We start from the raw sequence: 26655 nt of genomic DNA, 5'->3' as shown, positions 1-26655 counted from the left end.
TGCTGGGAGTTTCATGCCCTCAGTTTCGGCATTTTGCCTGGTTTGCTTCAATGATCTGCGTCTATCTTATAGTTCTTACTTTTACTTGTTCTAAAGAGTCTGACGTTGACTGCTTCCTAAAGGAGCGGTGGGAATGTGCGCTGTTTGTGGGCGCGGTGCTGTGGGAACTTACCTGGCGGCGGGCCCTCTCGGGAGCATTGCCTGACCCCCTCTGTGCCCACTGACCACCTCTCCGCCGAGCCCCTCTGCCTGACCCCGTCAGCCACCCCGCGGCCTGCCCCGGGCGCCCTCCCAAGCGGCCGCGCCGGGTCTGCATGTGGCGTGGAGACAGGCCCGCTCGGGACCTGTGTGGAGGGCGTGGGTTGGTGCGAAGGCGTCCGGGCTGAGGGTGGCCGAGCACTCGATGCTGCTGACCCTCGGAGCGGCCGTGCTGGGCGTCGGCAGGTGGAGGGACGTGAGGGCAGTATCGCTGAGCGGCCCTGGGGCAGCCCCAAAGCTGATGTCCAAACACTGCCGGGGGCCTCGCAGGGCCTGGGCCAGGAAGGATCTCCTGCGTCTTACCCTTTACTCAGCATTTATTGAGTGCCTGCTGTGTGCAGAGGTGCTGAGGAAGCTGAGACAACACAGAAACATCTGCCGAGTGTTTGTAGTGTGGTGTGAATCACAAGCAAATCGTTTTAAAGAGATTGAAGGAAACCCAAGAATAGAAACCCCCAGGGCCCGGGGCCCGGTGCCTGGAGCGGGCTGGGCCTGTGCCCGCTCTGTCGCTGGTGCTGCACACCTGCCCGGGGTGGTGGCACTCTCGGGGCAGCCTGCCTCTGACCTCAGGTCACCTCCAGGCTCTGGGCAGCAGGGGCGTGGCGAACGTCCGAGGCGCACACGGCGTTCCTCTCTGGACCTGCTCGTTAATGTCTCTATCCCCCGCCACACACACACCACATGTTTGCTCTCCTCTGTGGAGAAGAAAGAGGAGGAGAGGACTTACTCTGAAACAGGTCCTCTCTGGGCGCGTCTGTGTTCGCTGAGCCTGTGGCAGGGCCCGGCCCACAGGGTCGTGTGCCTCAGAGGACAGTGCCAGCTCCCGGTGCTCCCACAGATGGGGAGGCAGGGAGACAGGCGCCTGATTTCACAGAGGAGGAAACGTAGGATAAAAGGTCACGCTCTCTGGTGGCTTTTTTAGGTCAATATGAGACAAAATTATCTCTTTTGAATTAAAGTTATTGTGGAAGAATTTGGCAAAATTATCTGTTGCTTACAAAGGCTAAGGTGTGAACAGGTAGCCATAGTGACAGTCCACTTTATGCGAATTTGTTTCTTAAATGGGAAAGGAGTGGCATTGAAAGATGCAGTCTGACGATTGCCTTTGTTGCTAAGGGTGCCTTCAGCCGCCTGGACCCGACCGGAGTGTTTGAGAAAGAGATGGTGGACAGGATCCCCTGCGGCCGGCTGGGGACCGTGGAGGAGCTGGCCAACCTCGCCGCCTTCCTGTGCAGCGACTACGCTTCCTGGATCAACGGGGCCGTGAGCACGGGGGCGGAGGGAGGCACCTGTGGAACCCATCCTGGTGATATAGTTGTGGTTTAAAATAGTTACTTAGCTTTAAATAACATCACACATTAATATACATTGCTTAGCTTATGGAATCAATTTATTGATAAATTCATTTTATTAAATAAAAATTACTCTGGTAGACGTGCCTTTAAGATTGGGTACAATTTGGAATTGTAGAGATGGTGGAAAGGAGATTCTAAAGAAAATAAATCAATTTAGGTTTAATCAACTCTGTCTTTAAAATTTGGAATTTGATTGAGAGACCTAAGGATGAGAAAGTGGCTAATGATTCAGAAACTTGAGAAAGGAGTTAGGTTCCGAGTTTTTATTTTCTATTTTCAGGTCATTAGATTTGATGGTGGAGAGGAAGTATTTATTTCAGGAGAATTCAACAGCCTGAAGAAGGTAATGCATTTTGTGAATATAACATACCATCATATTCACAGTCGGGCAATCGGGCCGGCGGGGGAGCAGCTAGCATCCGGGCACTGTGCAAGGACCACGCCAAACTGCCCTTTCTCTTCCCCGGGCAGGTCACCAAGGAGCAGTGGGACACCATGGAAGAGATGATCAGGAAGACAAAAGGCTCCTAAGACACCCTGGCCTTCGTCTGGGTTACCGTGGAAACGACACAAACTGCCTATAATCTTTTGAATATTTTCAAGTCTAATAAACTTTTGATTAACAAACATTTACTGAGTGTGTGCTGTGTACCAGGCCAGTGGTAGGTAGGCATTGTGTATTCAAGATTCATGAAATGGGATCTGGTTCCTTCACAATTATTTTAAACATGAAAAAGGGGGGAGTGGGTGAAGGCTTTGACAGGTGAGAAGTGTGGGGCAGTGGGAGAGGCCCGGGAAGGCTGGGGACTGGCAGGGGCCGTGTGGGAAATGGCGCCTGTGGCAATGGGGCCTGAGCGGAAGACAGTCTCGGTCTGGGGGGACCAATGGACTCTGCCTCCCGCTCGCTCCCTAGCCACGGGACCTGTGATCCTCTCTGGTTGCTCAGTATTAATGCAAACAGATCTTGCTGGCTTTCTGTCCGGTGTGTGACTAACCTACAGCCTTTGCCCTTAGACACTCACTGGCCGCCAGGCTGGACACCCTGAAGAAGGAGTTCTGATCGGTGACGAACACATTCGCCTGGCACTGGGCGGGGAAGGGACCCATCTGCCTCCGCGGTCAGAGGAGGGGACACTGAGGAGGTGTCTGCCCGGCCTCGAAAGAAAACCAGATTCGCTTTGCAGGAAAAGGTTCAAAGCTTGTAAGTGTCTTATGCATCATTTTATTTAAGCTCGTATTTGCCTTGACTGATCTGTCATCCTGAGAATCCTATCTAATAAAAGAGTGATATGCAAATTGACTGTCACTTCAACACACAAGATGGTTACCACAAGATGGCTAGCAGGGGAAGACAGTTGGGGGGACCCAGGCCTACAAGGGAAGGCAATTGGTGGGGACCAGGCCTGCAGGAGAGTGCAACTGGGGGCAACTAAGCCTGTAGGGGAGGATGTTTGGGGGCAACTAGGCCTGCAGGGGAGGACAGTTGGAAGGGACCAGGCCTGCAGGGGAGGGCAGTTGGGGGTGACCAGGCTGGCAGGTGAGGGCAGTTAGGGGTGACCAGGCCACAGGGGAGGGCAGTTAGGGGCAATCAGGCTGGCAGGGGAGCAGTTAGGCATTGATCAGGCTGGCAGAGGAGTGGTTAGGGGCAATCAAGTAGGCAAGCAGGCGAGGAGTTGGGAGCCAGCAGTCCTGGATTGTGAGAGGGATCCCAGACTGGAGACGGTGCAGGCTGGGCTGAGGGACACACACACACACACACACACACACCTGTGCACGAATTTCATGCAACGGGCCTCTAGTCAAATAAGAAAGCCATAGTCTCAAATCTATGCAGCTATAATTTCGAGCTTATGTTTTAAAAGGACTATTTTGCTTTCTGATGAATGGCTCAGTGCATACTCAGCAACTGACTGTCCCCTCAGCCCAGCTTCTGGGAGGGGCCCAGCTTACCCTGCCTCCTCTGAGGGGTCCTGCTGAGAGCAGTTCCTCCAGGTAAGGGTGTCGCTGAGCCCGTGTACACAGTCAGGTGTGCTCTATTGGAGAAGTGGCTTTGCCATCCCCACGGTACCAGCTCTGGCCCAGGGTGCTCCTTCCCTCCTCTTCCATCTAAGTGCCACCTCTAAGGCAGACCACCCTGACTTCCTGAGACTGGTTATCATAAACAATGTGAGAATACAATATGTTAGGAAGGGTGAAAACTCACTTCCTAAAGAAGACTTCTGTTTATACTTTCAGACACTTCTTTTCAGCCTTGGCCTTTTCATCTAATTTTTATTGATATGAAAGTTGTCGTTTGTGTTACTGGCAGGCAAGCCTCCTGTGGTGCCGCTCTGAAGGCCTCCTGGGGGAGCCATCTCAGCTCAGCTGTGCCTCTTCTGGACTCTACATGCCTCCCTCCCACTAATTCTGCCAGTGCAACTGCATCCACAGATTTTGTTAAATTAATTCTGGGTTCACATTTTTATAACTTTATAAATATTGTTTTCCCCAGTGTTTTCATAATCTCTCTTTTTTTTTTTTAAAAAAAGTTGAGATTGCATGATAAAATAGATCCTGTTTTTTTTTTTCATAAAAATTATTTTTTTCATATTTCTTTGTGTGTGTGTGTGTGTATTTTTTTTTAATTGGACTTTAGAGAGAAACACCAATGTGAGAGAAACATTGGTTGCTTCTTGTACTTGCCCAACCAGGAATCAAACTTGCATGCAACCTAGGTATGTGCCCTGACCCAGAGTCAAACTCACAACCTTTTGGTGTATGGGATGACTCTCCATTGGACTAAGCCACCCAGCCAGAGCTTTCATTGTTTATATTTGGCATACTTTATTTTTGAAAGTAGGTTATTTTATTTTTTGGTGTAATATATACACCTGTGAAGAACTTCTTGGGTATAAAACATCTTTAAAATTTGGAATTGTTTCCTCACAATGGATTCCTGAAGTAATCCTATCTAATAAAGAGTAATATGCAAATTGACTGTCACTTCAACACACAATATGGCTGCCCCCATGTGGTCAAAGATGGCCACCCCCATATAGACACAAGATGGCCACCACAAGATGGCTGGCAAGGAGGGCAGTTGGCGGGGACCGGGCCTGCAGGGGAGGGCAGTTGGGGGGTGGGGTGGGACCAGGCCTGCAGGGAGGGGCAGTTGGGGGCAACCAGGTTGTAGGGGAGAGCAGTTAGGGATGACCAGGCCTGAAAGGGAGGATAGTCAGGGGCGACCAGGCCATCAGGGGAGGGCAGTTAGGGGCAATCGGACCAGTAGGGGAGCAGTTAGGTGTTGATCAGGCTGGCAGGGGAGTGGTTAGGGGGTGATCAGGCTGGCAGGCAGAAGCATTTAGGGGCAATCAGGAAGGCAGGCAGGTGAGCAGTTGAGAGACAGCAGTCCTAGATTGTGAGAGAGATGTCCGACAGCTGGACATCCCTCAAAGGTTTCCAGATTGGGCCTAAACGGGCAGTTGAACATCCCTCAAGGGTTTCCAGATTGGGCTTAGGGACACCCACCCCATGCACGAATTTTGTGCACCGGGCCTCTAGTACTACTAATCAAAGGTTATAAAGCTTTTAAGGACCCTTGATGTACAGTTCCAAGTTGTTATTCCTGAGAGTGTGTTCCTGAGTGTGTATTTCTTCTGGGAGTTGGGGTTGCAGGTGACATTTACCATCTGAGCGCCTCCATCCCACCTGCTGACCAGGACGAGGTCTCCAACACAAATGCAGGGGCCTCACTCCCTTTCCTCCTTCCGTCCTCATCACCACTCGCTGCACTGCAGTCCACCCACCCGGCCCGGAATTCCATTCCTGGGCACAGTCCTCTCCATTCTGTGGGGAAGGAGACACGTCACTTTCTCCTGTTATAATACCTCTGTTACTGGGAAAGGTGGTGCTGAGCTCACCGACGGGCCGCGCTGGGCCGGGAGTGGCAGCCTGCCCGAGGCCCGAAGGCAGCACCGTGCGGAGTGGGCTGTGCAGTCAGGTCGTGCTGGCATCTCCCTATGGGCCGGGCGAGTTACACAGCATTTATCTTCAAGGTTATTTTTAACTCTTGAAACTATTTGCAGACAGAAGTACAATTATTTTGAACGCTCATCTCAACATGAAAGACAGATCACGGGAGACATGGCTGCCGGTGTGACTCAGCAGCAGGGCCTGGCCTGGCGTTGGGACCAGTGATGTGGGGAAAGGGAGAGCGAGAATTGAGGATGTTTTTGGAGGCAGCAGAGACACTCTGATGGAATGAGAGGTTCTGTGTGGAGGAAAGTCCCGGAAGGACGCGAACTAGACACCAGGCTGCTCAGCACGTGGGATTTAATCGGAGATGACAGAACACGACATCAAAACAGCATTTTCTAGAATAATTGTCGTCACCAACATGTGAAAACTGTTTAGAAAGTGGGCTGAGGCTGTCCTTCCATGGGGAGCGTGTGGGAGACACACAAGGATTGGACAGTGTGGCGTCCACCGGGCACTGTCTCCCCAAATTGCTTGACCAGCGCCTGGGGAGGTCAGGCAGGAGACGCCATCCTGCCATAGGGCCGCTACCTAACTACGGGTGTCGGTACTCCAGACGCGAAAGCACACGCCTGCTGGTAACTGGAAGGACAGCGTAGGACGGTCTTGTGGGATTGACCTGTGATTGTCTGAAGAGAGAATGCTTCGGTGAAAAGCTCGCATTAACACATCAGAGACTAGAGTTGTAGAGATTAATCCTGATGAATTGTTTAGGGAAACGCTGTCCAACTCCATGTACGAAAGCAGGAATATGTCAGGTTATTTTTTTAATGGGTGTATTGACTGGCGTAAGCGTAGACAATCTCCTTTTCAGTCCTGTGGTACAAAAACTGTACATTACAAGCAGTATAGAAACAAGTGGAAAGATTGTGCCACACACTGGACAGTTATCTACGGGCAGTTAAATGTACAGCTATAAACGGAAACAGGCTACTCCCTTGAGTGCACACTTGCTTTTAGAGAAGGTGTACCGCTAGCGAGTGGCCGGGTGACCACGCTAGTTGTCCCCAGCAGAGAGAATGAGGGCGAGGTCCGTCCGGTACAGCTTCCCCCCATCGGACAAGGCCATGATGCTCTTCTTGTAGTTGGGGATGCTGTTGATGTCCAGGTCCTGCACAGAGCACAGAGGGCATGCGGCCGTTAATGTGGAAGTGATCAGCGTGGCCAGGTGCGGGGTGTGGCAGGAAGCTGCTCCATACACTGGTCCCTGGAGAGGAGCTGGGTACAAGGTGGTTGTAAAGTCTATTGATCTCAGCCCTGGCTGGTATGCTCAGTGGTTAGAGTGTTGGCCTGCAGACTGAAGGGTCATGGGTTTGATTTCCAGTCAAGATTGTGGGTTCAATCCCTAGCCCCTGTCAGGATATGAGTGGGAGGCAACCAGTTGATGTGTCTGTCACATCAATGTTTCTCTCTCTCTCTCTTCTCCCTGTACCTCTCCCTTCCACTGTCTCTAAAAATCAATGGAAAAATTACCATTGGGTGAGGATTAATAAACAATAAAATAAATAAACATCTATTGATCCCAGTTGCCAAATCAGGTTCAGAACTGAAAGCTACTCCTGCCCCTCTCCAGTTGTTCAGAGTTCCAAACATGGTGTGCGGTGGCTTCCAGATGGATCTGGAAACCTGCCTGAGCAGTAAGAACTAGTAATGAGTTACCTGCTTGTTCTTCTCGCATAGATCCTTCAGCAAAGCGTCGAGCTCATGTTCATCGATGTAGCCATTGCCGTCCTGAGGGAGGAGAAGCAGAGCAGGTCTCCGACACCACGGCAGTGCGCCAGCACACGTGAAGGACATGCTCTGGCCCCGACCTGGACAGCACCCGGACCCCTCAGACCTCGCAGATCTGACTGCTCCCAGGTTCCAGTCGCCTCTCATTCAGCACCTTACATTTGCCACTTGCTCTGAGCGTGTAAAAGAGCTTCCCATTTAATATGTCTCTTCATGCTCACATCACCTCCCGGGGAGGTGCCCGGTCACCAATGTGCTCATATGAGGGAGGACATGGAGGCCGGGAGCCATGTGACCCGCTGGTGTCACACTGGTTTGGTCCAGGGGCAGAGACTTCAAGAGCAAATAAAGGAGGTAAACAGTGACCTTGCAAAAACAGCCTTTCTCTCTCTCTCTCTTTCTCTTTCTCTCTCTCTCTCTCTCTCTCTCTCTCTCTCTCTCTCTCTCTCTCACACACACACACACACACACACACACACACACGCACACACACCCATGGCAGAGCCTTTCTCTGGGTGGAGGAAACTGCTGGGATTCTTGTCCAGATTTCTCCTCCTCCTCTTCCAGGTGGTATTGTCTTTGTTTACAAGTGAGGGAACTGAGGCTCAGAGCACTTTGGTATCTTATTCTAAGCTTCATAGCAGGTCATCATAGTGTGGGATTTCGGTCAAGGACAGCCCAATTCGGGACACACATGATACATTTCCTGGTGAGAAGGAGGCAGCGGGGCAACTCATGTTGCTTTTCATAGGAGTCTGGAGCCTGAGGGTTTTCCCGGAGCATTTTCCAAATTCTAAGAACTACAACTAAGAACAGACTTTACCTGGTCATATAACTCGAAAGCTTTATTGAACTCTTTCCCACACATTTTGACACCCTGGAGGGTAGAGAAGGAGCAAAGGTTAAGATGCTGCTGGCAGGCTTTATCGTGCTTCCCTCAGCGACTCCCGCACTGTGACTGTTCAAGGAGACAGCACTGATGGCAGAGAGAAAGAGACATACCTGAAATTTAAGAAGAAAATTCTCCTGCACTGGTAGTAGCCTTTTGAGAGAAAAACATTACGTTAATAAATTAGACTTTTTGACAGAGGTCGGCTTGTGTTAATATTTGCGCAGCCCCTAACTCACCGGGCCATCTCCGTTAACTCCAGCTTCCCGTCATTATTTGAATCAAACAATTTCAGCTGAAAGACAAAAAGTCATTATGTAGCCATTGAATAATGGTTTATTGCATGAAGGACAAGAAAATTCAATTTAAAGCTGAGTTACGAATTACTTATATAGACAGCAAAGTTGTAGTAATAGCATTTATTAAACTATTGGTGCAAGGTTTTCAGTTCTATAACTTGTATAATTGCCAAAGTGTCTCAGAACAACTTAGAGCACTGTGGTCCCCACATGTCTGGAAGCCTGCCATGGTTTTCCGCCCAGATGTATGCATGTCTCCAGACGCAAGGGTGGAGAGGGCTGTGGCTGTCTGCAGGAGCACCCTGCCTGCCCACGCAGTGATGTGAGAGAAATACTTGCTTTTCTCTCTGAAGCATAATGGGGGACACCCACAGCAATAGGCAGACTCTATGAATAATCCTTGGAGAACAGAAGCTTTGAGTAACTTGGAATTGTTTTCATTCCCTTTGCATGCTGGGGACGCTGTAAAGCCCCGCCTGCCTGCAGCACGTCCATGCCCCGCACCGCAGACACGCCCCCCCGCAGAGCGCCTGGAAGCCCTGCTCAGCGCCGGGGCAGGCAGGAGTACTCTGCTATCTGGGATGGAAGAATGGGTATGAAACAGATCACATATGTACACCACGTAAGCGGTAAAGCATTATTTTTGTCGGTAAAGGGATGTGATGAGGTTAGAAGGAAGGTGTGCCTGGGGGAGGCAGATGCCGACACGTTTTATAATTCATCGTCCCACTGAGATCAGCACCGAGCCCGACACCGGCCACACGGATCAGTGCCCACGGGGAACTATTTCCCCACAAATACACGTCAATGTTAATTAGTTCTTGATTAATTTGCTTCTCTGATTTGAACTGGTTTATGACACTTAATCAGATATGCAAACTCCCATCTGAGTGGCTTTAAAAGGCGGCTCTGAGCTCTACCTGGAGAGGAGTCTTACTCTAAATAGATATCCCTTAAGATCGGACCGGCCGCGGTGGATGTAGGTTATGTCCCCTCCCGAAGCCGGCGCCGGGCCCGCCGTGGCACAGTTCTGTGCCCATGCCTCGGCCGGTGCGATGCCAGGCGGACACCTGGGAATGGCTGTCTGAAACTGGACGCCGCCCTTTACAGCACACGCGCTGTGGTGGCCGCGGCGGCAGCTCCGTTCGGAGGAAGGGCCCACAGAAGGGCTGGCAGGCTGAGAGCCGGCCTGGGCTTCATCAAACGTGATCACACCTTTTATAAGGGAACCGAGAGCCCAATGGACAGTTTTATAACATGCACTCACGTTGTGTGGGTTACTGTCTAACTCCACGAGGTCAGATTCCCTGCACGTCACAGCTAAAGCATGGACACACACGTGCTGGCTGCATGATGACACTAACTTCCAGGAGCGAACAATTGGGAGAGGGTTGCTGCAGCTGGAGCGGTTTAGGAAAAGCCCTCATGGTCTGACTAAGGGTCAGCAGATGCCCGATTACCCCTCGAAATGCGTTAACCTCGTGGGTGTGGGATGGCTTATCTGGGCTTTGTGAACGCATTTGGATTCATCCTAAGACATGGACGCCTGTGTGTGAAGCAGCTTTCTCAGCTCCGCAGCCAGCACTGACCCAGATCCCGCTCACATGCCCCCCCCTGACGTCAGGAAGAAGGCGAGTTTGGATGTCCTCGCCCACACCAAGGCGGAGCTCCACCACCACCAAACCAATGGCAGAGCAGACGCACATCGTCACCACAGGCTCTCGGCGAGCAGGTGGCTACAGGTTCTCTCCAAACTACCAAACCTGTGCTTCCCTCACGCTGTTCCTGACAGATTGGTCCAGAACTTCTATAACAGATGGCTGCCAGTGGTGTAACGCATACATCCGTATGTGACTTACATTATCTGAGTTATAGAATTCGTGATGTAATACACTGGCTTTTAAGAAAAACAAGTGATCTTTTGAGACCAAACTGCCGCACGAGAAGACATTTGCCGCGAGGGCCGCCCGCGGCCGGCCAGGGGCCAGCTTTCACGGATGGCACCCCATGCCAGATGGCCTGCACCCTGCTCTCTCCGCCACTGGCGGGCCATGGCTGCGGTCTTTCGGTGCCTTACCGTGAGGTCTGTGTGCTTTCCGATGCCTTACCGTGAGATCTGTGTGCTTTCTGGTGCCTTACCGTGAGGTCTGTGTGCTTTCCGGTGCCTTACCATGAGGTCTGTGTACTCGGCCAGCTTTGCATCATCCACCGTCTTGTTTGCTTTCTCCAGCAGGTCCTTCAGGAAGTTCTGTGGGACAGAGCACACAGGCTTCACCAGTGACTGCCTGGGGACGTGGTGTCTCTGAAGCCACACTGGGGGGGAGGCGGAGGGGAAAGCCACCGTCCCTGGTACCCGCAGACCCATCCCGGAGCCTGGACTGGGCGGGCAGGGGTCTGAGCGGACCTTGTGCAGCAGACAGCTCAGCGGGCGGATCTCCAGGACTCCACACCCAGCTCGCAGGGAGCACGGCCCTGCGCCTTGGCCTCGGGGAGAGCCTGGGTGCGCCCTGGTGGCCAGCAAAGCTCCTTCGGGCTGGCCAGGAGTGTCAGGCCGTGAGCCCGCACCGGCGGCTTCCTAATGCAGGTGGCACCGCGATGCCCTCTCATCCCCGAGGACACAGGCCGTGTGGCCGGAGGGGTACGGGGGGGGGGAGGTGAAATGGAGGTGCCGCCAGGGACAGGAGAGGTGTGGAGTGACCTCAGTGCTTGTCAACAGGAGCTCCCGAAGGAAGGACAGGGCAGGAGCAGTGCCAGCCTCCCCGCTGTGCCCTGGCTCTGTCCGCCCTCCCCTCCTCTGCTGGGGAGCTGCCCTGGGCGTGCGGTCTGGGGGCGGGAGGACAGCGCTGGTCCCCTTGTGTCCCCGCTGGGGGGTGGCCCTGCTCTCCCCTCTCTCGGGAGGAGACAGATGGGCTGACACTCCATTTCGGCCCCCAGCATTCCTCTTCAAACCTGAAGGTGGAAACTTCCAAGTTATCGATGAGATGAGTTTTATTTTGAGTCCTAGAAGGCTTCTGTCAGAGATTAATTGGGTTAAAAGTCCTCACCGGAGACGAAAATGGTGGTCACAAAAATAGCCCGGAGCCGCGTGGCCCAGCCACGCGCCCCGTTAATTAGCTCTCCGAGGGCCATCGGGACCGCTGAGCCCCCGGCGCCCAGGCCGCGGAGACTCTCCCGAGAAGAGCGCTCAGAGCGGAGAGGAGACGCCGGGGCTGGGGTTGGACAAGAGCAGAGCTTCTGCTAGCAGCGCCAGGCAATCTGCAGAAGGACTCTGGTTCGACGGGCGAAAGCAGCGCTGCTCAGCGGCACCTGCGGCCTCCGCGGGCCGACGGCACGTTTGCCAAAGACCTTGTTTCCCGTGATTTCACTTAACAGCGTCCGCCTGCCGGAGCGACGGCGGACCGGCCGCAGTGGCGCAGTGCCAGGCACCTCCGCCCAGGCGATCTGCCTGAGCGACGGGCACACAGACCGGGCACCGTGCAACCCACACCTGCCCACCTGCTCAGGTGACGTTAAATTCATCACGATGGTGCGCCCCCACACGTCCTTCCTGTGAGCGCCCCGCCCCGGCTCCGCCCGCAGCTGTGCACACGTGCCCTTCCCGCCGCACTTCGCTTCCCTGCGGGTGGCGCAGACGGCCCTCCCTCCGCCTCCCTCCTCACGGGGGAAGGACCCCCAGCTCACCCCGACGCCGGACCCCGGGCACGGCGGTGGCAGTGCGCCTGCAGGCGGTCTGCCCGGCGATTGCTAGCGCCTTTCTCCCGGGAGAAGCCGTGCAGGTGGATGTGTAGTTTATAAACTTCGGCTCAGGGAGGGGTGGGTGCGGTGTCACAGACAGCTGTCCGCACGGAGTCCAGCCGCTCCGCCCAGCGCGGGGCCCCGGGAGCCCCCCCCGGCCGGGGAGACGCGCGGCCGTCCGCTCCGCTCCGCGGCGGGGTGGGGGGTCAGGAGGCCGCGGCCGGGCGGCCGGGAACTCACCTTCAGCTCCTCCGTCTCGATGAAGCCGCTGTGGTCCGTGTCGTACTTCCTCCATGTCTGCGGGGGAGAGGGGGCGGTTAGACGGCCCTCCCGCTCCCAGGCGGGGGCCGCCCTGGGGGCCTCACCTTCATGAACTCCTCGCAGGACTTGAGCTGCTGGCACCGGAACAGCAGCAGGAAGTTCTCCTCCGTGGGCAGCACGTGCGCCAGCTGCAAGGGAGGGCAGGGTGAGGAGTGCGAGGCCCTCGGCCCTGGGCGTGCTCCCTAACCCTCACCCTCACCCTCACCTGCACCCTAACTGTCACCCGCACCCGGACCCTCACTGACACCCTACCAGGGGTCGGCAACCTTTAAGACATAAAGAGCCACTTGGACCTGTTTTCGAAGGAAAAAAAAAACCTGGGAGCCGCAAAACCATTGCGACATTTAAAACAAATATAACACTGCATATGTTGTTTCTTACCTTAATGCTATATACCGGATCGTGCAGAAAAAGGATTTTTTCACTTAACAAAAAGAGCCGCATGCGGCTCCGGAGCCGCAGGTTGCCGACACCTGCCTCACCCTCACCCTCACCCTCACCCTCACCCTGAACCTATCCCTAACCCTAATCCTCACCCTAACCCTAACCCTCACCCTCACCCTAACCGTCACCCTCACCCTAACCATCACCCTCACCCTGACCCTCACTCTCACCCTAACCCTCACCCTCACCCTAACCCTGAACCTATCCCTAACCCTAACCCTCAACCTCACCCTCACTGTCACCCTCACACTGACCCTAACCCTCACCCTCACCCTCACTGTCACCCTCACACTGACCCTAACCCTCACCCTAACCCTGCCCCTAACCCTCACCCTACCCCTCACCCTAACCCACACCCTCACCCTCACCCTCACCCTCACCCTAACCCACACCCTCACCCTCACCCACACCCTCATCCTCACCCTACCCCTCACCCTAACCCACACCCTCACCCTCACCCTCACCCTCACTGTCACCCTCACACTGACCCTAACCCTCACCCTAACCCTGCCCCTAACCCTCACCCTACCCCTCCCCCTAACCCACACCCTCAACCCACACCCTCACCCTCACCCTCCACCCTAACCCACACCCTCCACCCTCACCCTAACCCACACCCTCACCCTCACCCTCACCCTCACCCTCACCCTCACCCTCACCCACACCCTCATCCTCACCCTACCCCTCACCCTCACCCTCACCCACACCCTCATCCTCACCCTAACCCCTCACCCTAACCCTCACCCTCACCTCACCCTCACCCACACCCTCATCCTCACCCTACCCCTCACCCTAACCCACACCCTCACCTCACCCTCACCCTACCCCTCACCCTAACCCACACCCTCACCCTCACCCTAACCCACACCCTCACCTCACCCTCACCCTACCCCTCACCCTAACCCACACCCTCACCCTCACCCTCACCCTCACCCACACCCTCATCCTCACCCTACCCCTCACCCTCACCCTCACCCTCATCCTCACCCTCACCCTACCCCTCACCCTAACCCACACCCTCACCCTCACCCTAACCCACACCCTCACCTCACCCTCACCCTCACCCTCACCCACACCCTCACCCTCACCCTCACCCTCACCCTCACCCTAACCCCGGAGAGCAGTGCCAACTGCCTTTCCCTTCCCGCGGCCTGGTTCCTGGAGAGCCACTGTGCTCCCCGGACTGTCCTCGGGCCAGGGCATTACCGGCAGCTGGAGGCTGTGCCCGCCCTCCATCTGCAGTACAGCTCCTCTCTGGCACAGGGCATGGGCGAGGGCGTGCACTGCAGGGTGAGGGTGGGCACTGCAGGGGAGAGGCAGGGAGAGGGCGTGCACTGCAGGGGAGAGGCAGGGAGAGGGCGTGCACTGCAGGGGAGAGGTTGGGTGAGGGTGTGGTGTGCACTGCATGGGAGAGGCAGGGTGAGGGTGTGCACTGCAGGGGAGAGGCAGGGTGAGGGCGTGCACTGCAGGGGAGAGACTGGGAGAGGGTGTGCACTGCAGGGGAGAGGCTGGGAGAGGGTGTGCACTGCAGGGGAGAGGCAGGGAGAGGGCGTGCACTGCAGGGGAGACTGGGTGAGGGTGCGCACTGCAGGGGAGAGGCTGGGTGAGGGTGTGGTGTGCACTGCAGGGGAGAGGCAGGGTGAGGGTGTGCATTGCAGGGGAGAGGCTGGGTGAGGGTGTGGTGTGCACTGCATGGGAGAGTCAGGGTGAGGGTGTGCACTGCAGGGGAGAGGCAGGGTGAGGGCGTGCACTGCAGGGGAGAGGCTGGGTGAGGGTGTGGTGTGCACTGCAGGGGAGAGGCAGGGTGAGGGCGTGCACTGCAGGGGAGAGGCTGGGAGAGGGTGTGCACTGCAGGGGAGAGGCAGAAAGAGTGATGTGGGGAAAGGAGGCCGGGAAGAAGTGGGTTCCCAAGTCTGAGAAGGAAGATGAGCCCAAACAATTGGAAGGTTCTGGAATGAGGTGAGAAGACAGCTCCCATCAGCGGCACTCACTGGGCCTGCTGGGCCGTGTTCTGCTTGAGGATGGCTCTGGGCTTCCTTTATGATCTCCCTTTCGGGGCCCTGTGACAGCCCCTCAGAGCTCTCCTCAGAGCTGTCTCAGCTTAAATGCCCCCCCCCCCCCCCTTTTTAATGAAAGGCGGCTCCTGCTCCCGTTCCGGGATGAACAGGATCCTCTGGGCCGGGAGGGAGGTGGGCTGATAGTGAGCACAGCCGGGCCGGGTGGCTAATTGGCCTCCGGCCACTTCCATCCTCACCACTGGCAGGTGCCGAAATAGAGCCGGGCGGCGCGGTGGGTGCCGGGTCTGGGGTGGTGGGGGGAAGAGGCTGCGTCACGCACCGGAATGCACTCACCCCTTCCTGCCACGCTGGGAGCCCTGCCTGGGTGTGGGCCCCACCGATGTGGCTCCGGAGGAACCTTCAGATCAGCATGTGGTGCAAGGTTCTCCCAAACTAGCAACTCTCACTTCACCAGTTTCCACCCTTTAGGCCCACTGAAATTCCAAAATCTATCATCTATCTGCCGAAACTGGTCTGGCTCAGTGGATAGAGCATCGGCCTGCGGACTGAAGGGTCCGGGGTTCGATTCTGGTCAGGGGCATGTACCTTGGTTGCGGGCAAATCCCCAGTGGGGGGTGTGTAAGAGGCAGCTGATCGATGACTCTCTCTCATTGATGTTTCTAACTATCTCTCTCCCTTCCTCTCTGTAAAAAATCAATAAAATATATTTTAAAAATTCTTTAAAAAAATAAATAAAATCTATCATCTATCTATCATTTATCTATATATCACCTATCTATCACTTACCTATCTATCTATATATATCTATCATCTATCTATATCTATCTATCATCTATCTATCTATCTATCTATCTATCTATCATCTCTATCTATCTATCCATCCATCATCTATATATCCTAGTTTAACATAATCTGTATCGTTCTAACTTATGTGCAGGTGATCTCAGCTTCTTCATGCCGAGTCAAATGCCCTCTAACTCACCTGATTTAGGTTTTGAAATAACATCTCAGGTTAGAACATGCCATTTAGAGGTGGGCACAGGGGTTGAAACCTAGGGAACAGCCCCCAAGTCCCTGAGGATGTGAGTGTGGCTCAGCCAGAAATGCCCTCTTGTTCATCTGCGCGCAGGTGGCTGAGCATCAGTCTAGCGCCAGTCCACCTAGGAAGCGGACCGCCGCCCGTGCCACTGGCCCTGATGTCTGGGTGGCCGCTGAGGGCAGATGCTCTCGGTTTCTGTTCCCGAACACTCAGCCCCTGTGCCCGGCACAGGCTGTGGACCGGCTGATAACTTTTTCATAAAAATACCCACTTACTGCCAAAACCGGTTTGGCTCAGTGGTAGAGCATCGGCCTGCGGACTGAAAGGTCCCAGGTTCGATTCCGGTCAGGGGTATGTATGTTGGTTGCGGGCACATCCCTGGTAGTGGGTGTGCAAGAGGCAGCTGGTCGATGTTTCTCTCTCATTGACGTTTCTGGCTCTCTGTCTCTCTCCCTTCCTCTCTGTAAAAAGTCAATAAAATATATTAAAAAAATACCCACTTACTGTAACTTATATGAATAATTTGTTTTTACTACCTTTATTGTAGTTTTCTATATTGCTTAGATTTTCATAATTATTGTGTGTTGTTTTGAACAGAAAAGCATATTTTTTCTTAAATTCTACTTATCAAAATCCACTAAGTACATAAAAACATTAAACAAAAATTAAGAGAAAAAGTGAGTAGGCGATGACCAAGGGTGAAGTTAGGAAAATTTTAACTATCTTTGGTTCAAAAATTAAAATTCACTGATCTCGCGTGAAGTTCAGAGATCGCTGGAAAGTCAAACACAGAGATGGCAAAACCCTCTTCATTTTACTGTAAATGTCTTTGCCCATTCCATTTCGTCCTACGTGCAACATATCCCGTCTTCTAATGTCAAATGTTATGTCAAACCGAATGCAGCCACCCTGTCTTACAGCCGCCGGACGCATCGGCGCTGCGAGGGGGCTCCGCCAGCTGGCGTGGTGGTGGTGTTGGCCCGTGGGCCGCGGTCTGGCGGAGAGAGACCTGCATTCATCCGAAGAGTAACCACATCACTTTAAATCTTAGAACACATACACTTATGTGACCAGGGCGTTAAGTTTCTCATATGTAAAGAGGGTTAAGTTTTAAGTTTCTTTCCAAGGCCTGCGCGAAGCGATGGAGGAGGTGACTCAGCTGTGAGTCCGGCAAGCAGACCCGATAAGCACGGTCAGGCCGGCCCACCCAGAGCCGAAACATCATCTCATCACCATCACCTCCTGGCCTGACGAGGATATAGCGGAGGTCTGCAGACGCCCAGGCCTGCAGGAGCAGCGTTCCGTTCCCAGCTCACCCGGCCCTCACCCTAACAGTCCTGTCCCCTCCTGCTGGAGACGGGACTCAGATGCTTCTAGAGCCCTGTCTTCTTGGCTGGCTGCCTTCTCAATGAACGCCTCATGTGATTCAACCCCCTTCGTGATTAGACACAGCGACAGGCAGCCCTCTCCCCTTTGCCTCCCTCCGGGGTTTCCCGGTAACAGGTCCTGGGTTCGATTCTGGTCAAGGGCATGTCCTTCGGTTGCAGGACTGACGCAGGATTCAAACAATGGATAGTGGATGTGTCTCTCCCACACTGATGTCTCTCTCCTCCTCCCTTCCATTCTCTCTAAAAATCAAGGGAAAATACCTACAGGTGAGGATGAAAAAAAGAGGGGTTGACTGTGTGGGTAGCATGGGCGCCGGGTCCGGGACTCAGCATGTGGCCCCAATCTCTCCCTCCCGGTGCGGGCCTCGCTGCAGGCAGTCCCAGGCCACTGCTTGGCCAGGGAAGTGTCCTGTCACCTCTCCTTGAACTCAGTACGCTCCCGTGGGCCGGAGGAGAGGTGGCCACGTGGAGGGAGGGAGTGGAAGGCGGGGCTGTGGCCGCACAGACTCACCGGTCCCTGAGCTGGGAGCCTCTCACCCGCCCGCTGCCCGCGGAGTGCACGGCCGGGGCACGTGGGCTGGGCCTCGCCGGTTCCGGGCCCAGTGCCTGTAGCCAGCCTGACCCGGAGTGAAGGCTGCTCCTGGGCAGACCCTCCGAGGAGGCAGGGGGCGGGAGGGGAGCATGAGGCACCCTCAGACCTGCTTCCAGGGTCAGGGTGCTGTGTGGCCTCAGCTGGCAGGTCTGGGAGGTGACCGGGCCGAAGGGAGCTGTGTCCCCACGCACATGGGCCTGCACAGGCTCTGTCCTCTCACTCCAAACCGGGGCCCTGGGAAGGTCTTCCCAGCCCAAGCGACTGTGGGGCCCGCTGGTCCTGGGGGCTGTCGCAGCCCAGGCCCCTCCGCCGGTCCTGCTCTGTCCTCCCCTTCCACAGGAACTGACCAGCAGCCCAGCCAGCCACCCTCTCCGTCCGCAGCCTGCTTCCCAGGGAGCGGCCCAGCCTCTGCGGTGTGTCTGCAGTTGCCCCAAGTTCCGGCTGTGACCGGGCCATGCTGTGAGCATGCGCTGGGCTGGGGCTCGGTCTGCTAGGAAGACTCTAGAGGGGCAGGCACGTCAAAGCTGGAGGCGAGGGCAAGAGGGCGAAGGACCAGGAGGGGGCATGCCCACGGCAGCACCAGGGATCTGCCTCGGTGGCTGTGCTGACGCCCAGGCGCGGCACAAGCCTGTGTTTTCATTTGGGAACCAGAGGGACGTGTCAGGAAGCCTGGGAGCCTCCATCGCCTCTCCTTGGGTCTGGCTGAACTTGGGCTGGATGTGACCAGTCGTATAAGAAGTGGGGAAGGTGTGGCATTCGGAGGAGCGTGCTCAGTTCCCGGCGGCCCTTCCCATGGGGAGCGGCAGCAGCTGACACATTTGTGAGCTGTGAATGTGCCAGGCTTTACCTATTTGCCTGGCACGTGTTGTCACATTTGATGTCGCTACTCAGACGCCACCCCCGTTCACCGCCAAGGAGACTGAGGCTCTGGACAGGGCTGCGTCGATGGGGCTCTTAGCTCGAGCCGGATTAGAAGTTGTCAGCCTGACTCTCGATTCTAAGACCCTGGTCCCTTACCATCCTCACCCTAATTAAAACCTCAGTCAGAAAGCTTTCTAATAAACACTAAACGTTCTGTGTGGAGGCAGTTTTAAACCAGAGCTCACTGTCCGTCACTCCCCAAGGCCTCGGGGAACAGCACCTCCCGAACATGGAACCTCCAGCTCCGGTCTGAGGCCGGCTCGCTGTGCAGGGGCTGCTGCAGGGCTGAGCCTAAGCAGCTTTCCGCTCCGTCTGCAGGCGACTGACCCGGACTCACAGACGCAGTCGGGAGAGCAGGCGCTTGAGACCAGGGCCAAGCGCAAGCCCGTGGACCCCCTCCCGCCAGGGGAGCTCGGAGGAGAATGTCCGTCATCTCCAGTCCTTCCCTCCTGTCACCTCTAACCGCCCTCCGGCCAGCCCAGGCCTCTGCAGTCCTCGCCGAGCAGCCTGGCTGCCATGGCAGCTGTGAATCACCGTGGAGTCCAGCTCCCCTCTGACTGCACGTGAGCAGCCTCCTCGCAGAGCTGCCTGGTGCCCGCGTCCAAGCCGCCCCTGGCGGGTGGCCGCCTTCGTGGGACGGAGCTTGGAAATGGGCCTGTGCACCCGGACCCCCCCTCAGTCTGAGAGGACGGGCCTGGTTCCCCAGGTTACCGGTGAGGAAGCACAGCCACCGCTGAGGCAGCACAGCGTCCCTGCGACCACGTGGTGGGGGGCGGGCATGCCGACGAGGCCACGCGGGTCCCTTCCCACCGCTGCCAGGACGGTGTCTGTGCCCAGGTCACCAGCGGGTGTGTAAGGGGCCGCCTGTGCCGGGCTGAGCCAGGGGGATGGACTTGATTTAGTGCCCTTTCCTGTGACCCTGTGACCCTGTGACCGGAGGGCACCTGGCCCCGTGGTGCCTCCCTCCTTCAGCGCTTCCCGGCTCTTTCCCATGAGGCTCAGAGCCTCTGCTTCCCTCTGCACCCCACTGACACCCCGGCAGAGCCCACGTTCACAGGAGCCTCCCAGCGCCCGGCCGCTCCTCCCTCCCCTCTGTCAGCACCCCCACTCCTGACAGGGGCTGGGCTCAGAGCCGTCCGGTTCCTCACTCCTGCCTGTGGGCACCTGCAGGCATCAGTCACCCTTTCTGGGTCCAGTCTCCTCATCGAGAAAATGAGGACTTTGTTGGTTTGTCTAGCAGAGGTTCTAGGTGCGGGATCCCCTGAGCCTCCTAAAGCACGAGGGAGCCTCCCTCCCTCCCTCTCTTCCTCCTTCCCTCCCTCCCTCAGCCTCAGCCTCAGCCTCAGCCTCAGCCTCAGCCTCGCTGACCCAGGGCCTCTGCGCAGGCCCGGGCCCTGCATCGGCTGGCCTCGTTCTCCGCCCGCAAGTCCTGCTCCATACAGCGCCTCTCCGGCAGCCTGCGCTCCATGCGGGCAGTGGGGAGGCAGCCTCCAGGGAGATCGTTAATTACAGAGATAATAATAGCTCGTCCTGTAACTGTCCGTCAGCACTTTAACAGGAAGTGTATTCCACCCTGGCACGCAGCTGTCCTGTGAGATCCGTTGCTTGAAAACCAGGTTAGTTCTCGGAATCAAAGGTAAATTGAGACTGAGTACTGTGAACAGTCAGAATGCCAGTCTTTATCCTAGGGCAGGATAAAGAGCATGATGGCCCTTGTGCTGCGGCGCGTTTAAAATAGGAGCCGCTTCACTTCCCGAGGCCGGGCGCTCGCTCCCACGGAAACAGACAGAGCCGGCGGAGAGGGGTGAGGGGCCTGAGTGAGGCAGGGGCCCCGGTGCGGACCGGTCTGCCTCCGTGGTTCACAGGCAGACGTCATCACAGAAGCCAGGGTTTGGCAGAGTGTTTGAACTTCCAGGACCTCTGACAGAGCAACACGCCCGCTGCCAGTCAGAGAACCCAGAACCCAGCGCGGCTGTGCCACTGCCGGGCTGCGGCGTTGCCGTGTGTCTGACGGTGCTGAGCGGTGAGCAGTGCCGCGGCCATGCCGTGCCAGGGCCCCCATGCCATGCCAGGAGCGAGCCGGCGTCTGTGCGGGTAGGTCCCTTGCCTGGCCCTGGTCCCAGCGTAGCTGATATTTCTGACACTTAGGCAACGTAAGCCTCTCTGAAGGGGCTGCCAGGTCCTATCTGATTGAATATGGCCACAACGTGAAGGCCATTTGTCCAAACTGTATCGGAAACACGTCTCTTACCTCTACAATTCCTATCTTCCCATCATCCTTCTGCCCGTACTGGTCCACAAAAGCTTTCATCTCAGGCGACAGCTCCTGACATTATGTAAAAGCAAGAAAAAGCCTGTGAGAATAAGACCCAGCCCAGGCATGTGATGGTGTCACTAACTTATTGCAAAGAAAACTAGGATTGGAGCCATTTGGAACCACTCAGACTGATTACCCATTCTCGTGAACATAAAGACAACGTAACCAGTATATGCTGGCCTCCAACGCGGAGGCACAATTGTCAGGACCATTTCTGAGCCGATTGCTATGCTTTTTCCCCGACTCGTTTTGGGCTGATGAGCTGTCAGGAACTGAAAGACAGTGGTCACTGGGCACCTGCTTCAGAGGAGTCCGCCCTCGTGCCACCTGGCTGCAATCCTGGAGGCCGCACTCCTGCTGTCCGTTTGGACCAGCAAAGAAGGTGAACACTGAGGAGCGACTGGGTTGGCAGGTGGCATCATCGGTTAAATAAGTGAAAAGATGAAACATCAGAAAAATGTGTGTCAGATAAAAAACAACGTGTGCTTTCACTAGAGACAGATGCTGAGGACCTGGTCATGGGTCCTGCATCCCAGTGCTTCCTTGTCTCTGTTTGTGCGGGACTGAGTGAGCTTGAGTTCTATAGACACGTGGGACCGTCTTACTGGGTGTGTCCTGCAATCTGCCCCCTTGCCCTGCTGGCGGGAGGTCCGGGGCGATGGCCTCCAGGGCAGGCAGGAGCTGAGCACAGCCATTGGAAACAGCCGTTTAAAGTAGGTCACCTTGCCTGCGTGCCGTACTGGTTTCTTGCAAAACAAATTAAGGTCTCAGTTTTTGTCATAACTAGAAAGAGGCAGCATTTGCTCTAGGGATAAACCAGATAATATAATCTAAGGGCTATTTTGAGGCTGAATATCATTACTACAAGTTTAACAAAATCCTTTCTGAACCAAAGTAAATATTGTTGGTAGAACTGAAGAAACAGATAGTAATTAAGCAATTTAATTATAATGTAGTCTTAAAAAACAAACACACAAGCAAACAAAAAACTCTTCTAGCCCAGTCAGTGTGGCTCAGTGGTTGAGCCTGACCCATGAACCAAGAGGCCATTGGTTGAATTCCTGGCCAGAGCACATACCCGTGTTGCACTTGATCCCCAGTGGGGGGCGTGCAGGAGAATCAACGATGTTTCTCTTATCGATGTTTCTATCTCTCTATCCCTTCCCTTCCTCTCTCTAAAAATAAATAAAAGCATATTTAAAATAAAACCTCCTCCAGTGTGGATTAATTTTAACTTGTCTTTATTAAATTTTACTATAGCAATAACTGTAAGAAAGTGAGAGTGGCCCGGCCGGCATGGCTCAGTTGAGCATTGACCTATGAACCCAGGAGGTCAGGGTTTGATTTCGGTCAGGACACATGCCTGGCTTGCAGGCTCCATCTCCAGTGTGGGGCATGCAGGAGGCAGCTGATCCATGATTTTTTCTCACCATTGATCTTCTTATCTCTCTCTCTCTCTCTCTCTCCCCTTTCCTTTCTGAAATCAATAAAAATGCATTTTTTTTTAAAGTGAGAGTGACTGTAGTGTGACTGTCCATTCTAATGTACAGTTCTTAAGTATATAGAGAACAAAGCATTTGTTCTTAAATCCTAAGATCATCTTAGAAAAAACAGTCAATAATCAGGGGACCAAGCATCTTGATATAACCCCATGTCTTTGTTCAGATTAGGTATTGTTGGATTATAATCTAGTAATTAAGGTTTCAAGTATTCTAAAATTGGAGTCTAGGCAGTAGGAAAAGAAAGTTATGCTCTAAAATCTTCAAATCTATAACATAAAATCAGTATTTACAAAAAAATATAAATATTAAAATGGAAAGAGAAAAAGAAAAAACTGAAAAAATGTATAATTTCTAAATATTTGAATTTCTAAGATGAAAATAAATCTCAATTTTAAAATTACTTCTAGAAAAATTAAAATATATTCATTTATTTGCTGGAAGCAACTTATAAGCCTTCAATTTGAAATTTTTTAACAAGTAAGATTTTTTCCAACCAAATATTTTAAATATGTATTTTGAATGATGAAGAGACTTGTTTTTGCTTTATTAGTAAAAGATGATAGAGCTGTAATGACAGTATTGCATAAGTTCATGTACATGGTAGTGTGTAAGGAGGGGGGAGAAAGCACAAGTGAAACATTTTCTATCTTCCTGACCCCGTTCAGTAGTGCCTCCAGGTTACAGAGTCTAAATCTGCTGAGACAGCCCCCAGTGTGTTGTCTGGCTTTCAGTCGCTTCTGTCAGTGCTTTTAGCAACTGGTAGTTCAGTGACGCGTTGCATTTCAGAGTCCTCTGGGTTCTTTCTGAACATGTTGAACAGAGATGAAAGTGATATGTATGTAATTTTAAATTACATGTAACTCCGTGCTAGAGGTGGGGATCTACTAGGAGTCACACACACCGACATTTTCCTCCAAATATATATACGGGGTGAGGCAAAAGTAGGGCTACAGCCACGAGTACACACAACACTGTTTATTCTTATGTTATTTATTAATTATTGTGCTATTTTCCATACAAACAACTGTAAACCTACTTCTGCCCCATCTTGCATACATAATCTCTTTCTAGTGATAGTTAAAAAAGCCAGATACTATCTAATAGCCCCACTCCAGCACTGCTTCTGAAACGCAGGCTCATAAATCCCAACTGGTTAATAAAATTCTTAACCTATTTTCCTTTATACAGTCATCTTGTCTGCGATTTAAAGGTGGTACTTTATTTTTATGCTGGCAACATATTTTCCTAACAGCATCACCAAAGGAGGGCATCAGAGTTGGTAGGGCTTGTTTAGTTAGCTGATGGCTTAAGTTACAAACACAGCTATCTTCAAAACGCCACTAATTGCTTACCAGCAGAGCATCACTTTTAAAACACTGACTTGTTAGGATTTCTTCACTTTTCACATTTCTAACTTTGTGATTCCCCCTTTGGCAGAAATGAACACCTTTCTTTCTACATTTTTGCTTATTGTCATGTTCTGCTTTCCCCGGGAGGAAGGTCCTTTCCGATCTCCAGCCACTTCCCCGTCAAACAATCCCTGCCCATGGGAACTGTCTTGTCTGCGGTCTGCTTCCTGGCCACCGAGGGGCAGAGCGGGTGTGCCGTGCTCACTCAGATCCAGGGAAGTTAGGATTACCTAACCAGCCTGGTACCTGACCAGCCTGGTACCTGACCAGCCTGGCACCTGACTAGCCTGGTCCGCGCGGACCCGCAGGGCTGCACGCACACTGCCTCGTAGGCACCCAAGGCGGTGCAGGCACAGAAGCTGGACTTCGAGCTCAGGTTTCAGATTGCAGGGACTCGCTTTTCTCTCTGACTCTGTCCTCTCTCTGTGTCTCTCCCTTTCTCTATATTTCTCTGTCTCGGACTGTTTCTCTCTCTTCCTCTGTTCTCTGTTTCTCTCTATCTCCCCCTCTATCTGTTCCTCTGTCCCACCCCCTTCTCTGTCTCCTCCTCTCTGTTTCTGTCTCCCCCTTTCTGTCTCTGTCTCCTCCTCTCTCTGTTTCTGTCTCCCCCTCTGTTCCTGTCTCCCCCTTTCTCTGTCTCTGTCTCCCCCCTCTCTGTCTCTGTCTCCCCCTGTCTCTGTCTCCTCCTCTCTCTGTTTCTGTCTCCCCCTCTCTCTGTCTCCATCTCTGTCTCCCCCTCCCCCTCTCTCTGTCTCTGTCTCCCCCTCTCTCTGTCTCCCCCTCTCTCCATCTCTGTCTCCCCCTCTGTCTCTGTCTCTTCTCTTCACTGGACACACGTTGGAAAAGCCGCTTCTCCCCCTCTCTCGGTCATGGAACTCACACTCCCTAGAAACCGCTGGCCCTGCTGGCTCTGATGCGAATGTAGAACATCTGTATTTTCCTCCGTTGGACTCAACCTACCAGCCCCGCCTTCTTCCGCGCCCGCTGGAGCTCCTGGACCAGGCTCTGCAGCTCCATGCCTTCCAGATACCCACTCCCTGCAAGACAGAGGCCCAGGGGTCAGACACCCGTTGTCCCTTCCTGTCAGTGTCCACCCCAGAGGTCCCGTCCCCCGGAACCTGGATTGCCCAGGTGTGGGGGGCTGAGCATGCACAGGACCTTTGAGGAGCAGTTCCCCAAACCCTGTGCCCCACTTTCTTGGACAGAAATAATTTTACGGTTCAGAATAATGTAGACGCAATATAGAAACTACCAAGTTCAGAATTAAGCCAGCCTGGAGGTAAGATTGGGGAGCGGGAGGAGGGAGAAGTAAAGGAAAGAAGCTGAGGAGTGGGGAGGCTGGGGAAGGGAAGGATGGACAGGGGGTGGTGGAGAGGGGGAGAGGAGGAATGGGTGAGGGAGGGATGGACAGGGGGTGGTGGAGAGGTGGAGAGGAGGATGGGGAGAGAGGGATGGACAGGGGTGATGGAGAGGAGGAAAGGAGGATGGGGAAGAGAGGGATGGACAGGGGGTGATGGAGAGGTGGAGAGGAAGATGGGGAAGGGAGGGATGGACAGGGGTGATGGAGAGGAGGAAAGGAGGATGGGGAAGAGAGGGATGGACAGGGGGTGATGGAGAGGTGGAGAGGAGGATGGGGAGAGAGGGATGGACAGGGTGATGGAGAGGTGGAGAGGAAGATGGGGAAGGGAGGGATGGACAGGGGTGATGGAGAGGAAGGGATGGACAGGGGGTGATGAAGAAGTGGAGAGGAGATAGTTACCGTCAGCGTCGAAGTGAAGCCAGATCTCGAAAAACTGTGAGGCCGAGATGAGGGGAGACTGCAAGTGGGACTCTGCCATTGCGCCTCGGAGTGTCAGCGGACACGAGTGGACGGTGCGCACGGGAGTGGCGGGCCGGGCGCTGTCCGCGGTGCTGCTCAGCCCAGCGCAGCGCAGGCAGCTCAGCTCAGCTCAGCCTGGGTCCCCGGGCTCCAGCCTTTATCCCCCGCCCCCCGCCCCCACCGCTCCCACCGCCCCGCCCACCGCCCCCCACCGCCCCGCCCACAGCCTCACAGCCCCCATCGCCCCGCCCACAGCCCCGCCCACCGCCCACCGCCCACAGCCACCCCGCGCCTCCCACAGCCACCAGGCGCCGCCCGCCCATCATCCGCAGCCTCCCCCACGGGGTCCAGCACTCCCCCCCCCCCCCCCGCCCCGGAAGCAGCAGGCCAGGAGTCCCCCACACTGGCTGGCGCGGACACCTCTCCCTCGGAGGACTGGAGGGACCTGAGGACCGTGCGGGCGGCGGAGGCAGAGGCGGGACTTGCTGGGGACACTCAGGCAGCTGGCCGCTACCAGAGGCATCTGAGCAGCGACCGCAGTCACACCCACCTATGCTTTACCGGGAGCCGCCCTCAATCTCTTTTCAGCGGGGTTATGAGAACA

The 26655-nt window shown here is 54.6% G+C and overlaps 2 protein-coding genes and 1 long non-coding RNA gene across 4 annotated transcripts in view; 1 reads left to right on the top strand and 2 right to left on the bottom strand.

Moving 5' to 3' along the window:
* DECR1 (2,4-dienoyl-CoA reductase 1) overlaps positions 1–2242 on the top strand; it is a 25870-nt gene extending 23628 nt beyond the window's left edge. For both annotated transcript variants that reach the window (XM_045581565.1, XM_036437332.2), the window contains 3 exons: positions 1375–1521; positions 1894–1956; positions 2085–2242. In XM_045581565.1, coding sequence (XP_045437521.1) covers positions 1375–1521; positions 1894–1956; positions 2085–2144 — 270 coding nt within the window. In that variant the 3' untranslated portion in view covers positions 2145–2242. The remainder of the gene's footprint in view (positions 1–1374; positions 1522–1893; positions 1957–2084) is intronic.
* A 2177-nt stretch (positions 2243–4419) lies between these two features.
* Positions 4420–5552, bottom strand: LOC123652323. Its single transcript, XR_006741601.1, has 2 exons — positions 5160–5552; positions 4420–4563 (listed from the first exon to the last, which is right to left on the bottom strand). It is a non-coding gene; the product is annotated as an uncharacterized LOC123652323 (long non-coding RNA).
* A 355-nt stretch (positions 5553–5907) lies between these two features.
* CALB1 (calbindin 1) lies at positions 5908–26195 on the bottom strand. The gene is made up of 11 exons (XM_036437333.2): positions 25992–26195; positions 25193–25269; positions 21256–21330; positions 12647–12730; positions 12522–12578; positions 10717–10794; positions 8487–8542; positions 8361–8400; positions 8182–8235; positions 7287–7358; positions 5908–6738 (listed from the first exon to the last, which is right to left on the bottom strand). Exons 1-11 carry the CDS (start codon positions 26068–26070, stop codon positions 6625–6627), a joined length of 786 nt encoding a protein of 261 aa, XP_036293226.1. The 5' UTR covers positions 26071–26195; the 3' UTR covers positions 5908–6624.
* Positions 26196–26655: the final 460 nt, after the last annotated feature.

Source organism: Pipistrellus kuhlii, unplaced genomic scaffold, assembly GCF_014108245.1.
Source record: "Pipistrellus kuhlii isolate mPipKuh1 unplaced genomic scaffold, mPipKuh1.p scaffold_m20_p_14, whole genome shotgun sequence".
Lineage (NCBI taxonomy): Eukaryota > Metazoa > Chordata > Mammalia > Chiroptera > Vespertilionidae > Pipistrellus > Pipistrellus kuhlii.
Note: the sequence above shows the minus strand (reverse complement) of the source record. Positions and strands in the feature narration are given on the sequence as shown.

Coding starts and splice junctions, on each gene's coding strand:
- CALB1 (XM_036437333.2), bottom strand. CDS start 26,070: ATGGCAGAGTCCCACTTGCAGTCTCCCCTCATCTCGGCCTCACAGTTT. Junction 25,270..25,991: donor GCTTCACTTCGACGCTGACG/GTAACTATCTCC, acceptor TCTGTCTTGCAG/GGAGTGGGTATCTGGAAGGC. Junction 10,795..12,521: donor TCGAGACGGAGGAGCTGAAG/GTGAGTTCCCGG, acceptor TCTGTCCCACAG/AACTTCCTGAAGGACCTGCT.